This window comes from Ambystoma mexicanum, chromosome 12 (genome assembly GCF_040938575.1).
Source record: "Ambystoma mexicanum isolate Mex_15411 chromosome 12, UKY_AmexF1_1, whole genome shotgun sequence".
Lineage (NCBI taxonomy): Eukaryota > Metazoa > Chordata > Amphibia > Caudata > Ambystomatidae > Ambystoma > Ambystoma mexicanum.
Window position 1 is genome coordinate 647,897,550 of NC_090936.1, and position 15,938 is coordinate 647,913,487.

Genomic DNA, 15,938 nt, shown 5'->3' on the forward strand with positions numbered 1-15,938 from the left:
CGAACTCCAAGTGCCGGAGGTTTGCCAGCAGGTTTCCCCAGCCGGGGAGCATGGGCAATGCCTTCTCATTCCCCTGGGACGGCCTGTTCCTGTATGCGTTCCCACCGTTGCGACTCATCAATCGACTCAGACGGTCCCGGTGCAGGATGATCCTCATTGTACCGGCGTGGCCGAGGCAGATCTGGTTCCCGGACCTTTTGGACATGTCAGCGCCTCCCCCCCCCCAGTCAAACTGCCGACGGACGTGGATCTCCCGCCAAAGAAGGAGGCGCCATTCTCCACCACGACCCGGGGTCGCTCAACTTGCAGGCCTGGCTCCTGCAGCACTAGTTTGGAAGGTACGATATCCCGGCGGACTGCAAGGAGGTGCTTGCAATGGCCAGGGCATCCTCAACTCTCAAGGTCTATGGACACAAATGGAAGAGGTTCTCTGTCTGGTGCCGTGCACAGAAGATTAACCCTCTGCGGATTATGGCCCCTGAAATGCTGCCGTACCTACTGTCGTTGGCCAAGGCGGGGGCGGCTCATGCCTCCATCAAGATACATCTAGCAGCGAATTCCCGCCACACCAGAACTCCGGGGCGATCATCTCTGTGGTCTCATCGCCTGGTGAAGGAGTTTATGAAGGGCCCCAGCGTGGGGGCGCAACGTGGTGCTGAGCAGGCTCATGGGGCCGCCATTCGAGCCTCTGCATACGGCACCATTGAAGTTCCTATCGTGGAAGACAGCGTTTCTTGTGGCCATCAGCTCCGCACGACGAGTGGGAGAGATCCAGGCCCTCTCCTGCAAACCATCCTACCTGACATTCCACGAGACGAGGGTGGTGCTGAGGACGCACCCCTCCTTCATGCCCAAAGTGCCGTCGGTCTTCCATCTCAACGAGCCCTTGTTGTTACCTGTTTTCTTCTCGTCGCCTTTGTAGCCGGCCGAGAGGACTTTGCACTAGCTGGATGTGGCTAGAGCGCTGAAGTCCTGCGTGGACCGCACAAAAGTTTTCGGAAGACATAACAGCTGTTTGTGAACTTTGGACCTGTGACCCAAGGGAAGGCCCTTTCTAAGGCTTCTATTTCCAGATGGCTCTCCGACTGCATCATGAACTGTCACCGGTTGGCAAACCGACCGTTGCCCGGCTGTCCGAGAGCCCATTCAACCAGATCGATCGCTGCTACCACGGTGTTCCTGTCTGGTGTGCCCTTGCCGGACATCTGCAGGGCTGCTATGTGGAGGTCGACGCACACCTTCACGAGATTCTACTGCGTCGACTGGGATTCCAGGGAGGAGTCCAGTGTCGGCCAGGCAGTGCTGAGCAACCTGTTCGCCTGAAGGTGGGCCTGGTGAAGGGGTAAGAGATGCTTAATGAGTTGTTGTAAATGCTTAATGTTGAGCCTTGCCACCTCCCGTGGTTAAGCATGTGTATACTGCTATGTATTCTTGTATTCATGAGCATGTGAATCCATGCCAGACCCCATGCTGGAGAAGGAACAAGTTACTTACATGTAACTGTTGTTCTCCAGCATGGGTCTGGCATGAATTCACATGCAAACCCTCCCTCCTACCCCTCTTCACTTGGTCCTACTGCCACTTTACGTGCTACCAAATCTGAAGATGGCTGCCATAGGAGGGGCTTAGGTAGAGGGCAGTCGTTGGCTGGGGGCAGTATGACCCAGAGACCAGTGATTGGTTATTAGGAGAAAGACAGTTCAGAAACGAAACTGAAACTGATTTTTTCTTTACCGAGGATACCCAGCCTGACGACTGGGAATATTCATGAGCATGTGAATCCATGCCAGACCCATGCTGTAGAACAACAGTTAAAAGTAACTTGTTTCTTTTCAGAAGTTGTATTCTCTGCTAATTCTAAAAAACCTCATCTTTCCATAAAACCACACAAATGAAGATGAAAGGTTGTGCTAGTAGTGTGCCAAGATGGTCAAACATAAAACTAAGTAATCTGTCCAGAAATCCTCTTCTAACCTACTTTCTCTCCCTAGTTCTCTTACTGTATCCCACTTGCTCGGTGCAGGAGTTATTTGGCGGCTCCTCAGGGCTCTATCTACGCTGGCAGTTGCTTGCGTGCCAGGTCTCGTAGACTCCCAGCATGGGCCTCCCAGTGCGACGCCATGTCTGGTGTGTGGCTGCATTGCATTCTCCTGGTGCTGACCTGCAGACGCGACTCAACATCTGGCGTGCCATCTCCCCGAGTGTCTCTCCCAGTGTGCACTGCGGCACAAACTCTGCGGATACTCCTTCCTGATTGGTTCTACTCCTGACATACCTCCAGGAAGTTGTTTTTTTCCTCCATTCTAGTTTGGGTCAGAAACCGAGCCAGCCATTATTAAAGGCTTAACAGGGTTCTCATACGCTTAGTCTCCTACATATCACATAAAGGTGTTTGTGTCGGTGTGAGGGATGGTGACTTAAGTACCTGGCTGGGGTTTTCATCTCCCCAAAGACAGAGTTTTCATCAAAGGGGGATCCTGCTTAGCCTGACACACAGGGCTGGTGTTAAGTATAGTGGGCTAACCTCCCTTGTCCCAAAAAGGGTAGCTGCCCCTTGCCAGAGCGGTGATAAACTCCTTGGATTCACCACAACTACTTCTTGACAAGGTCAGGGAACTGACCTTGTCACACATGAGACTTCTTGGAGGCCTTGAACCGTGTGAGGTGTCAAAAATGTGAGGCAGACATATTTTAGAGGGGTTTTCAGACCAGACCATTTTATAAAACAAAAGTCAAAAATCAAACCCCTATCTTGCCCTACTCTAACAGAGTTTCCCTGCCTAAAGCAACTAAGGAAAAACACTCTAAACATAACATTTCTTGCCCTCACAATTATATCATAACTTAAATAATCAAAGGTATATATCAAGTTGTACATAAAACACTTGTATTTGCAACACCATAGAAAGTAATGTTCTAATTCTAGGTGAATTCCCATTCTCAAGGTTTTCAAGTCAGTCATGTTCAACATAAAGTATTAAGGAAAATCCAAGGTGGAAATACAGTTCCTGGCAATGGTAATTTAGATCAATTAAATGTTTAGCACTTCATAGTTCAACCCAGAGAAGATCAGGAGATGGAGTTCAAGAAGTTCTTTAACCACCACTATAATGTTCCTTTTACAATGCCACGTAAAAGTATAACTTTACTCACAAATGATCACAGTGCCTCCTCCCGAGCACCATGAAGCACTCGAATCTCCTTAGATAAATGCCACAGTGTTTCTCGCCTTGGCACCATGAAATACAAGGTTTGTTTCACAGCATTTCTCTTGACATCATGAAACCATTATTTTCTCACAGTGCTCTCCTCCTGGCATCATGCAACATTTTCTCTTCAACTTCTACTGGGTGACTCACTCCCAGTCTTCTACCTCCACTTCCGTCTGGTCCACTCTCCTGCCAGACCTATCTACTACAAGTGTGTACCCCATACTCTTCTGCATTTAAACTCAACAACTTCTTCCACTGTAAGCAGCTCTTGATATTTCTGTACAGTGTTATAACGAAGACAACAATTTAACCAATGCTCTTGCAGCTTTGCTGGTCACGCAATGTCTTTGCCTCCTTTTTAAACACCACCTTCCTTCTAGGGCTACTTTTAAAAAGTATTGTCTTATGTTCATCCACCAACCTAGTATCTTCCAATTCCACCTCTATTACTTTTGACCATATAAGTTCTTGAATAACAGCTGTGTCTCCCACACCATTAGTCGCTCATACACAAGCTTCACCTTTAACAATGCAATAGCAGCCCTCTTCTTTCTGGTAGTAATGGTTATTCCCCAAAGTAACCGTTAATTCAGTCTCTTTTGGCTTAGGGCAAAACCTGTTCACCTCTTGGCTTAAGGAAATGCTTGTTCAGTATTTCTTGCGTACTTTATAGAGGTTTAGTGCATGGATCTAAAGATACAATGTTGTCAGGTCTTTACTGACGCTTGGTATTAGTTATGCAGTTCTTTTTATCTGCACACGACCACTCATAAAGTTGTTAAAGCTGTTTGAATACTTATTAGGTTTAAACTGCTGCCTATTTGTCCATACGCATGTGCTACAGTTGTTGCACTCTGCTTTCTGACATGCTCCAGACAGCTTTGTCGAGTTTCACTCCTTCGTGAGTAAAAACCAACTGGTTACAGTTGACCGCTTGCAGTGCCTGAAGGCTTGAGAACACGCGGCAACACTCACCGGGTCCTCGGCCTCCGTTCCAGGCTGCAGGTATTCTACTACAGAGTTTGGCTCATCATGACCGCCTGGAGCACACCAGCCTCCAGGCACGGTCTGCTACATGCTTCCCGCTGCAAAAACTCTGCCATCGGGTTCACCTGCAGGAAATCTTTCAGACTTCACACTTTCCGCTGCGCAATCTCTGCAATTCAGACTTTAGGGGAAAATGACCAACTCACGATCGGAAACTGGAATAGGTGGATGGTAAATCCTGGCATCCCTTCTTTCCTAGTACTTGAGAGTTGAGCTTTTTAAGATTCTCAGCTTCCCTCAGGTGTGTGCTGTTAAGTCTAACTGCCTGACCTTCAGGCCTGTACTGCTCTTCAGCCCTCTTCTTCACTCCAGTACTACTGGGATTATGGGACTTGGAGTCCGAAGCAACATAATTAGAATGCAATACTTCTTTGCTTGGCAATATGCCTTTAATAAAATGGTATTACAGGGGAAGATTATATAAGGGAATATCCCAGTCTGCCTGATATGGTTCCCCTCCCATGTGATCCTCCCGCAAAACACCACCCCCGGGGTCGGGATCAGGAAGCGTCTGCCTTTCCCTGGCCACATCGGCAGCATCCCAAGTCAGGTTTGTGGGGCGAACCATAGTGGGTTTGTCACACCTGCCACAGTACTTCCGGTGGTGGACCCTCCTAGACATCCTGTAAAGCGGAGCCTTTACATTAGCCTTGGCCACAGATGACACTGATGCCTGTTCGAGATCTGGGGATGCTCACCGGGATGATCTGACTGAGGGGGTGCGATCGCAAATGAAAGGTGGGAGTATAGCGGCTTGGGAGGATAGCTCGGGGGCAACGCGCTCACCTTGGAAGCAAGACAACGCGGAGCAACATAGGTTCGATCCCCGGGTCCGGGCTTAGAAACCTCTGGGTATTAAACATGTTATAAATAACCAATTATAATGATTAAAATTATATCCGCCTACTGAAGATTGGAGGCCTTTCGCTGTCCCTTGTTACTTTTATCTCTGTTCGGGGCAGGAAGGGACAACCCTGTGGCTATACGTTTTGCTCAACAAGGGATGTTGTGTGTGGTCGCTGCATCTGTGCAGGGAGGCAATGCGACCAATTCTGAGAGCTGGAAAAGAGCAGCCCATCTGGCTGGGACTGAAAGCATTTCCACATAAGCCCTAAGTAGGTGTAAATTGGTCTGCAGTAAGTGGCAACTGTCAAGATGTTGTAAATATGATATTCACCCTTGTGAGACTCATTTGGTGGGCATTTTGCTTACACTGTCAACCAGAATTGCAGACACATTGAATGTAGAGTGGAATTTCAGTCTCATCTATGCATTCCTCCTGTTTCCTTTCTTTCAGTTGGTTCTGAGAAGATTGAGAAGGTTTAAGTTCACCATCCTATTGATTGCTCCATAATGAGCCACGAGTATGTGGTATCTCGTACCTTGGAACTTGTGTATTGTGACTAATCCAAGGAATGTTGCCCCTCTCTCCAAAGGGGAGCTATACCCTAGGGCACAGGGCAAGGGGGTATTCCACTGGATGTGACTCCTCTTAAAGGACAAGCAATCCCTAGAGAGAAGAGAGATGTGGATTATCCTCCCTTGTCTACAGAATCCCATACATTTGTTGTCTACATGGGGATTGATGAATGTTGTTAAGATGGATTTGTAAAATCAGTCAGTGGAATGAGGATTTTAGGAGACTACTCTATTTATGACAAACAGGGAAGATACTGAGAGGTTAGCCAAAACGTAATCAAGGTAGTATGGAAGATCAGTCAAGGCTTAGTCGGAGGAAAACTGCGAGAGTGGTCTAGGGCTTTTAATGAGCCTGCACACAACACTGATCATTGAAATTAGTCAGTAAGTATTTAAAAATACAATTCTTTATTAGGCCTTTATGTACACAACAGGCATACAAAAAATCCCAGGTATGTAATATCAAAAAGCATATAAAACACATATATAAATCACCTTAAGAAATAAGTTTGCATATGCCATATTCAACAGGCGAGTAATCAGATGCAGGATAAACAGATTAGTTAAAATAAGCACAAACCCAGTTCCCTCTGTTTTATGAAGTCCAGCTCTTAGATGTATGGATCCTTGTAGCCAAAGAGTCACAAGTTCCAGCTTTGTTTTTTTCAGGGAAGCTATTTCAGAACTGATGCAATGGGCTGTGGTGATGCTTTGGAAGTTCTGTAAAGTAAGGTAAGTATTTGCTTCAAGTCAAGTAAGTACCTCACTCTATCCTATTCCCAAGGTGAGTCCTAGGAAAGGAAGCTGAAGATCTTGCAAATCCCAAGGATCTGTTCAGTATGGCGATGACTGCAGCGAGGGAGCCCAAAGGGGTGCTGATCAGTCCACCGGTGGTCCAGGAACACTTCAGAATGCTTCCAAGGTGTGTATCATAGAGCAGGGGTTGGAACTGGCTTTTCCTATGTGTTCAAGGGTCAAAGCACCAACAATGGTCTTTTGAGATCAGGCAGAGGAACAGGGCTTCACCAGGCCGATCACTACTCAATGCTGGTCAGCTGCAGGTGTCATTCACAGGTCATCAGTGGGCTGCTCTTTTTTGTAGAAGTATTGTTCCTAAGATCTGTTGATTAGCTGCAGGAGCCCTCCTTTTATTCAAGATTCAGGCTGGGAGCTAGCTCAAGGCCATCAATGTTGAACAGCTCAAGGATCTCCAATCCTAGACAACCACTGGTCATCACTTCCGTCCAGCAAAAGACTTGCGGGCACCAGAGTATGTGGACTGGGACCAGACAGTCCCAAATCCCTCCTCTTGCTCACACACACACAAAGCCCACTTGCCTGCAAAAACAGCTTTCACTAGGAAAGGGGTTACCATATGTCATTTCCTGACCTAGAAAGGCAGGAATAAGGCCAAAGTACAAGTGAAAATCTCGTGGCATGGCCAGTTTAGGGTGCTAGACACCTTTTGGTAGCCATTTGCGCATGAGAGAAATATTACAAAAAGGTAAAAATCGCAAAGCTGCCACCAGCCTTTCTTGGGCACATCATCAAAGTAACTGATAGATTTATCTTGGCTGCCCTTCTCTATAAGGTGATATGCACAGTTGTAACAATACAAGAATTCCAAAAGAGACCAAGTCTCTTGGTACTGACAGTCTTGGGGTCTAGTCATTTTCCCCATAAGAATGAGTAAAACCGGCAAGGGTAAAGCAGAAGGCTTCACTCACCTCCAAGTCGGGACAGGGTTAAAAAATTAGCAAGAAGACTGGGGGTCCCATAGAAATCTATGGAGGGAAAGGTGCAAAAAGAAAATCTTTCCTAACCATGCATTTTAAATCATTAAAGTGATGTGTGTTAAAAACATTCCTAGACACCTGCTTAATTTACAAACAAATTGTACACCATTCTGCATCAGTAAATTCTTGTTGGTCTATCTCCCATCTATGCCGTATTTGTGAATGTAGTCAAGTTTGGTCTTTGTATATTTTAATGTATAAAAGTGTTACTATGTGTGAACTGTCTCTAATGCTTAATATAGTAGTTAACATATTAGACACTCTGGACATTGCTCTGGATCTCAGCCAACTGTTTAGCAGCATTGGTGAGACAAGCAAACTGCAGTAAGCATTCCTTACTTATATTGTGGGCACTTTCTATCAAACAGGGCAAACTCCTCTCGATGATCGATGATCGAAATCACACTTTACATGAATCCTTCTCTAATCTACGCGATAGATCTGAAATATCTGTCTTGCAAAGTAGGAATATCTCAATGTAGGTCGGTGACCTGTAAATGGGGAGCGACGGTTCGTTATCTTGCAAGTCCTAGTCCAGACCCCACATCAGTAATTGATTGGCTATACAAATTCCTAAAGGGGAAGGCCTCCCCAAAAATTTGACGAAGATAGGCCTCCCAAAAGACTTAAGTTGGGCCAAGATAGGTTATTTCATCACTTATGTGTAATTTTTTGGAATTCTTACCATCCTGAATCACAATTGTATTTGTGCAGTTTTTGAAGTATGGGGCAGCTAGATACTGAAGTTTCTGGCGAGAAACCCTACGTCTGCTCCTCTGCCCCGGTATAACTCTACTAATATATTACCCAAGGTTCTGAGCGTAGCGATAGGGACATAAATAGGAGTACCATCAAAGACATTGGGTATGCCGAATGAATCACTCTTTTACTCTGTGCTACCCGACCTATTATGGATAACTATAAACATTTCCTAAAATCTAATGTTCTCTGCCATTTGTAAGGACTCTATAAAATGGTTCATTATAAAAATATCAGTGATACTTCTGAGTGCAATTGCTGCGAAGGTCAGACTAGTTGTTTTAGGGAAAGGTTGAGCTAAAACTGCGCAGGGGTGCAGTTTATACATTTCTTAGAAAACTAAGATGGTAGGTGCATCCGAATGAACGATTGAAGGAGAAGCTTCTCAGTTGTCCTTTTATCCTTATAAACAGTACTGATTTAATTTTTTTGTAGAAATATAACTGGAACAGATGAACAAGTGGAAGAAGCAATGAACTCACTCAGAGACATCGGATTTATCAACTATTATGGCATGCAAAGATTTGGAACTACAGCTGTGCCCACATATCTGGTTGGAAGGTACTTTTTCCCCCTGAGCAAAAACTCCTTATTTGTTATGTATTTCTTTGCAATGTTACATAAGCTTACGTGTGTGTGTGATGAAATCGCATTGTATGGCCTGTCTTCTGTGGGAGCGAGATGGACTCTGGGGGCCCGCAAGGCCCACAAGCTTAATGAAGTGCTACACAGAGGCAGTAAATGGAAGATTAACACCGCCTAAGACCCAGACAGATTGTCTGTGGAAAATCCCACCACCAAGTAGCCATGCCATTGCTTTAAATGGAAATGACTGGACCCGCTCCCTGGAGACCAGAGGTGAGTATATGCCAAATCCTTGGTGAGGGAAGGGTAGATGTAAGCGGCAGAACACCCTGGCACTTGCCTACCACCCTAATAGTACCCCCCGTCACTCGGACAAAACCAGACTGTTGTGGGGGCGGATGGAGGTAGGGGGGAGATGGGTGGGGGCAGACAGAGGTGCGGTGCAGGGGAGGAGGGGGGGTAGAGAACGGTTGCTCACCTAAACCCATTGCACAAAGCATGAATTGCAAATGTCAGTCAATCTTTTTTTAAGCCCCCCCCCCCATCCTCCTCATAGTTTTGAACTAGAAAGAGTTAAGACAGATTTCTGTTTTTGCAACTTTCCCTCCATAGTTCATATGCACCCTCATTCTTTTCTGATCTGACTTTTTGAAAGGAAGTATAGGCTTCATCTTCACTTCCCTTTTGCTCATTGTTATAGGGAAACTGATAAGTGTCAGATTATCAGTACTGGGAAACAGTTTTCCTTTTGAAGTCTTGTACTTTTTAATATTACACACATCACATTGCAGTGCAATGGGGGGGATATTCTTGAGTCACCATAGCTTTTAACCCTCTGGTTTTTTGGTTACTTTTATATGTGCCTAAAGACAAGTTGGTAGCAGCAGATAAAATGTTACAAGTTTTGCTGTATTTTTGGTGTGTACGTTCGTTTTTACTGCTTATGGCTACCAAACGTGGCTAGTGCCCTAAAATGGCCGTGCTATGAGATTTCTGCATGCTTCTCCCGCCATTTTATTTTATGGGCTTCCTCCTGCCTTGCCAGCTCAGGAAATCCGCTATAAGATCATGAACTTGCCCGGCAAATCTGCTGCTTTTGCAGGCTAGTCATTCCTTTGGATGTGGGTGGCCCAGGAAGGGGGTGGGACTATGTAGTCCCACTCTGCATCCCTGGTGCCAGAATTTCTAGGTGTGGGGAAAATGTGAAACCAGTAGTTGTCCCTGATGGGACACCTTCTGGCTGTTTGAGTGGTGCAGACCCTTACCATTGGTGGGGTTGGACTTGGTTCTGTTAGGAAAGATTTCTCTTTGGGCAACTTTTCCTCCATAGTTTCTATGGACCCCCAATCTTTTGGCTTTGTTTTGCAACCTGTTCTGACTTTTTGAAGGGGAAGTAAAGCCTTCAGCTTCACTTCCCCTGCCCTTTCTCATTTGTTATGGGGACACTGATCAGTCATTCAGTCTATCAGTAATGGGAAACTGTTTCCCTTTTATCTTATACATTTTTGTAACTTTTTTACCATTTTTTCTTTTGTGTTCCAACCATCTTTCGTTTTTTTACACATTTTATATCTAATTCATACACAATTTACATAAATATAACACAAAAAACAAAATAAACAGCAAATAAACACAACACATTCATGCAATGCATTACTAAATATCAATTTGAATAAAACATACTACAAATAGACTCCTTTCATAATTTAGAGTTTCTTAGGCACATTCTCCCCTTAACAGTTTGTGTCTATTAAACCACACATTTGCAGTACGTGTATCACATTTATCAGGAGTGCTGTCTCATGACCTGCAATCACTCTGTCCCAAAACATTTCCGATTGGAGGCCATCTGCTCTGTCTACAAACCTTTGTAGAAGTTTCACTCTTATATCCCACGTTCCCTTACAGTCCATTAAAAGATGTGTGATGGTCTGTCTCCTGGGATCCTTACATATCCTACACAGTTCTTGTGCTTCTTCACCAGGGCCCCATTTGGTGAGAACTTCTCCTTTAGGGACTAGATTTAAGCGAAATCTAAGGAAGATCTGTCTCGCCCTCCAATCTGGATATTGTCTGAAATATTTAGGCAAGAAGCCAAGTTTCTTGTCAAAAATTGAGTGTGATCCTGCTAGAGTTGCTTTGCGCGTAGCTTCTATGGTTGTGATCCAGTCCAATCTTTCCATTTCCTTTTTTACTTTCTGGGGTTTATAAAGTAATTTTGATACATCACTTTCTGCTTCCTTCAATATCCCAAGTACCATGGAGTTTAGATTTAATAGCATGACCGATTTGGACTGTTTCAGGTGAACTTTTATATCCGCATATAGTGTATTCGCCCTGAGATGTTATAAGGCGATAGAGATACCAACTTCCTTTCTGCGTGAGATCTCAGTGATCTCAAGCCAAGTTCAAATCTCAAACTACATTTTAATAAACTCTGAGGGAGACCAAGGACATTCTTCCAAATTAGGCCTTCCAACTTTTGCCAGTTGAAATGCCATGCTGATAGTTTAGCTTCTAAACCATAGAGGATCACTAGGATTACTTTGACTATATAGAATTTAATTACTGGAATTAAAGAGTACTTCTCTCTGAAATCTTTACCAATTTGGGCAATTGTTGGCGATGCATGGATGATAAAACCCAGGTAAATCACTTCCTCCACTATTGGGATCGTTTGACCTTCCAGCGTCCATTGAAATTTCTGGATCTTTCTACCCGCCCTTTTGAAAACCACTACTTTTGATTTACCTGGGTTAATTGATAGATCATTTTCTTTAGCGCATTTGCCCACTGCATTTAATAGGTGCTGTAACCCCACTGCTGTATTATCTGTCAGCATTATAAGATCCGCGTAGGTCAGCCAACTGATCGTGCAAGAATTTATTTTAGGGCTGGCCAACGCCACTACGTCCAGTGTTTACCCATGTCTGAAAGATAAAGATTGAATAAAAGGGGCGCAGCCATGCATCCCTGTCTTACTCCCCTCTCCACCTCTGTGGTCTGAAAGATGGCCCTGTTCATCCAATCTTGCTCTTATCGTGGTGTCTATGGAGATCTACTAGCATTGCCAAAATGTGCTTTGGTATACCCCAACCTTCCAATTTACTCCACAGGCGATCTCTGTTTACTTGATCAAAAGCCTTGGAAAGGTCTATCCAGGCCCCATGAAGGGGCGTCCCTCCCTCTGACCTCACTTTTTCACTGAGAATACCCAAAGCTAGCCCATGCACTGCTGTAGAGAGCCCTTTAGAGAATCCTGACTGAAACTTTGGCTGGATATATTCTCTTTTAACCCTTTGCTCCAGATCTTTCAGCAATAATCTCATGAATTTCTTGCTTTCAATATCCAGGAGGGCGATCGGTCGATAGTTTGCTGGATCTAACCAGTCACCCCCTTAAATATATGCATCACAGTGGCAGTCTTCCCTGATGAGGGGAACAATTACAAATAAACAGTAGATCAAGGAAGTTTGCCTCCTGGCTATCTTGCTTCAGTGATTGAAATAATTGATTTAACACTGTAATTGATGTGATACAGGATTCGCTTTTATTAGTAATAGTGTTGGATCGTTTCTCATATTACATTTGATAGGCGTCATATACAATTAAAGGCAATTGTGCGCCTTGTTTGTCAGCCGACAAGTGTTTTGACCCGAAGGGTCCTTATCAAGGCTATTGTCAATTTTCTTGAGCCCCCTGTGGCTCAAGGAGCCGCAACGGACCGAGGATTATAGACGCACACAGGGCCCAACAGGAGCCACGCCTGTCTACAAGACAGCACCCATACCAGGACCAGGACCCCACAGGTGGCTCAAGAAAATTGACAATAGCCAGCCAGTAGCAACCCCTGCTACTTGACCAAGCACCCCACTCCGGAGAGTTTGGTGGTGCAGGCGGCTACGGCCCTAGCAAAGCAAGCGTCGTATCCTACCATCCCTCCTGATAGGGACGACAAGTGTTTTGATGGTTGGCGAAGAAAGTGTTTTCTTCTGGGGGTATGGCGCTTCAGGCGGCCAACTCTGTGTGTGCCTTGTCTCGTTTCACGCACACTCTGTGGAACTGTTTACACTCTGTGGAACTGTTTCCTTAGCGGATGAACATATTCCCGAAGGGGACGAACAGGATGGTTTCATTGCTATGGTCCAGGATGGCAAGAATGCCAATGTGTGAGGCCGTTCAGTAGAGTTTGGATATGGCAGACTGCGTCAGCCGGTCCATGGGTGCGAGCACCGTAATACGCAGGTTTGCGGAAGTCGCGCTTTGCTCCTGATGTGCAGGCCCGGCTCCTCAACATGCCCTTTGACGGGGAACATCTTTTTGGCAGCAAGGCTGACGAGCCTTGAGAGGTTGCAGACCTCCAAAGCTGCAGCGAAGTCGTTGACGCTGCAGTTCGACAACCTCCGCCTTTTCGTCCTAGGGGACAGCAATGGAGGGGAGGTTCCTTTCATTATTACTCATCCATTGGTAAAGCGAGAGGAGCTTCTAGTCAAAGGGGCCACCGTAGGAGTGCCAGAGGTGGAAAACAAGGTACTCGAGGTGACTAGGCCGCTCGGGCAGTTGCCTCTTTGCCCTCAGGCAATGCCGCAGCCGCTTCAGCTCAGTCATGAGGCCATGTCCCATGGTTCGCCGGTTGGGGGGGAAGGCTGGCGCAGCATTTTGTAGAGTGGCGTGCCATTACTTCAGATGTGTGGGTTCTGGAGATCATAGCCCACGGCTACTGTCTTCCTTTCCGGCAGAGGCCTCCTGACAATCCACCGGGGAATCTCTTTGAAGAGTCTGGATCAGCTCCTTGCGCAGGAAATTCAATCCCTGCTGGAGAAAGGCGCCATAGAACTGGTGCCTGTAGTGGAGAGGAACAAGGGATGGTATTCCCCTTATTTTTTGATTTCCAAGAAAGACGGGGGATTGAGGCCCATCATGGACTTGCGTGGTTTGAACAAGCTCCTCAGGAAGGACAAGTTCAAGATGGTTACTCTTTCTCAAGTCCTCCAGGCCCTTCAACTTCAGGACTGGTTGGTGTCTCTCGACCTCAAGGATGCTTCTTTTCATGTGCGGATCCATCCAAAGCACAAGAAGTACTTGAGGTTCGCGGTTGGTGACTCGCTCTTTCAGTTTTGGGTCCTGCCGTTCGGATTGACCTCCGCCCCGAGGGTCTTCACCAAGCTCATGGTAGTGGTGGCAGCGCATCTCAGGAAAGGGGGGATTCACGTCTACCCCTACCTGGACGATTGGTTGATCAGGGCGCGCTCTCCCGAGCAAGCACCGTATCACCTGTCAGTCACCTGCCACTCCCTCCACAAGGTGGGCTTCTCCCTCTACTTGAAGAAAGTCCCATTTGACACCAACTCAGAGACTCCAGTACATCGGAGCAGTGCTCGACACGGCACTGGGGTAGTGTTTTCCTCCACAGGTGAGGGCTCATCACATTCAGCAGATGGTGCACAAGTTTCAGCTTGCCCAGAGTCTCACAGCATTCGAGTTCTTGAGATTGCTCGGCCTCATGGCATCCTGCATTCTTCTGGTGCCAGAGGCCAGGTTGCAGATGAGATCTTTGCAATGGGCACTCAAGCTTCAGTGGGCTCAGTCCTCCGGCAGGATGTCGGACCCTGTTCAGGTGCCGTCCTTGGTCACCCAGGACCTTCTGTGGTGGGCCGTTGAAGGCAATCTGATGAAGGGGGCTCCTTTTTGGCCACCCTGGCTGGAGGTAACTATCGTGACGGAAGCATCCCTCATGGGATGGGGAGCTCATGCCAACGAGTTGACAGTCCGCGGTCGTTGGTCTCCGTCGGAGTCCAGACTCCATATCAATCTTTTGGAGCTCAGGACCGTCAGGCTTGCCCTGAAGGCTTTTCTGCCGACTGTGCGAGGAAAGAATGTCCTGATCCTGACGGACAACACAGTGGCCATGCACTACCTCAACCAAAAGGGGGGGGGGGAGGGTCACTTCCTCTGTGCAGGGAGGCAATGCAGCTCTGGTTCTGGGCAATCCAGCAGGAAGTTACGATCTTGGCAGTTCATCTGGCCGGAGACGAAAACGAGACGGCGGACGCTCTGAGCAGGCAGAGCACGATCTCTCACAAATGGGAGTTGGCTCAGGAGATTCTCCTGGAGATCTTCACCCTTTGGGGGACCCCTCAAGTGGATCTCTTCGCCTCCAGTGTCAACCGGAAGTGCGAAAGGTTCTGCTCGCAGTAATTTCCTCCAAAAGGAGCCTTAGGAGACTGGTTCGTGGTGGAGTGGTTTTACCCACTGCTGTACGCGTTTCCTACAGTCCCCGTCATCCCGCAAGTGCTGCGGAGGTTACAAATGTTTGGTTCCCGGATGATCCTCATTGCTCCGGCGTGGGCCCGGAGGACGTGGTAGCCGGACCTTCTCGACTTGTCCATCTGCCCTCCACGTCATCTTCCCTACCGAGACGATCTGTTCTCACGGGAGGGGGCTCAGGTTCTCCATCAAGAGGTCAGATCCCTCAACCTTCACGCTTGGTTTCTGAAAGGTTGAGGTATAAGGATTGGGACCTCCCTGAAGACGTGATGGAGGTGTTGCTTTCGGCCAGAAGGCCTGCAACTAAGTCCCTGTACCGTTGCCGTTGGAGAAAGTTCTGCGACTGGTGCAGGGTTAAGAATGTGGATCCATTTGCATGTGACGTTCCTGTGGTTTTGTCTTTTTTGCTTTCTTTACCCCACAGGGGCTTGCAAGTGGGTACGGTTAAAGGTTACCTGGCGCCGCTGTCCATATTTAAGCGCTCGTCTGAAGAGTGTTCTTATTTTAAAATCCCTTTAATTTCTCAGTTTCTAAAAGGGCTCACTAATGTGTTCCCACCGTCACCTTTCCAGGTGCCTGGTTGGGATTTGAACCTTGTCCTCAAGTTTCTGATGGGTGCTCCGTTTGAGCCTTTGCATTCTTGCCCTTTGAGACTGTTAACGCTTAAAACTGTATTTTTGGTTGCGGTCACTTCGCAGGGTGAGTGAGTTACAGGCACTTTAAGTTAAGCCACCCTTCACTGTATTTCATAAGGACAGGGTTGTCCTTAGAGTTCGTCCTTCCTTTCTTCCGAAGGTGGTGTTGGAATTTCATTTAGGCCAGAAGGTTGTTCTTCCGGCATTTCATCCTCCTC

At 46.7% G+C, this 15,938-nt stretch overlaps 1 protein-coding gene across 2 annotated transcripts in view; it reads left to right on the forward strand.

The window, feature by feature from the left end:
- The window catches only part of PUS7 (pseudouridine synthase 7), a 1,198,018-nt gene that overhangs the window by 477,271 nt on the left and 704,809 nt on the right, over nt 1–15,938 (forward strand). For both annotated transcript variants that reach the window (XM_069629126.1, XM_069629125.1), the window contains one exon: nt 8,669–8,794. In XM_069629126.1, coding sequence (XP_069485227.1) covers nt 8,669–8,794 — 126 coding nt within the window. The remainder of the gene's footprint in view (nt 1–8,668; nt 8,795–15,938) is intronic.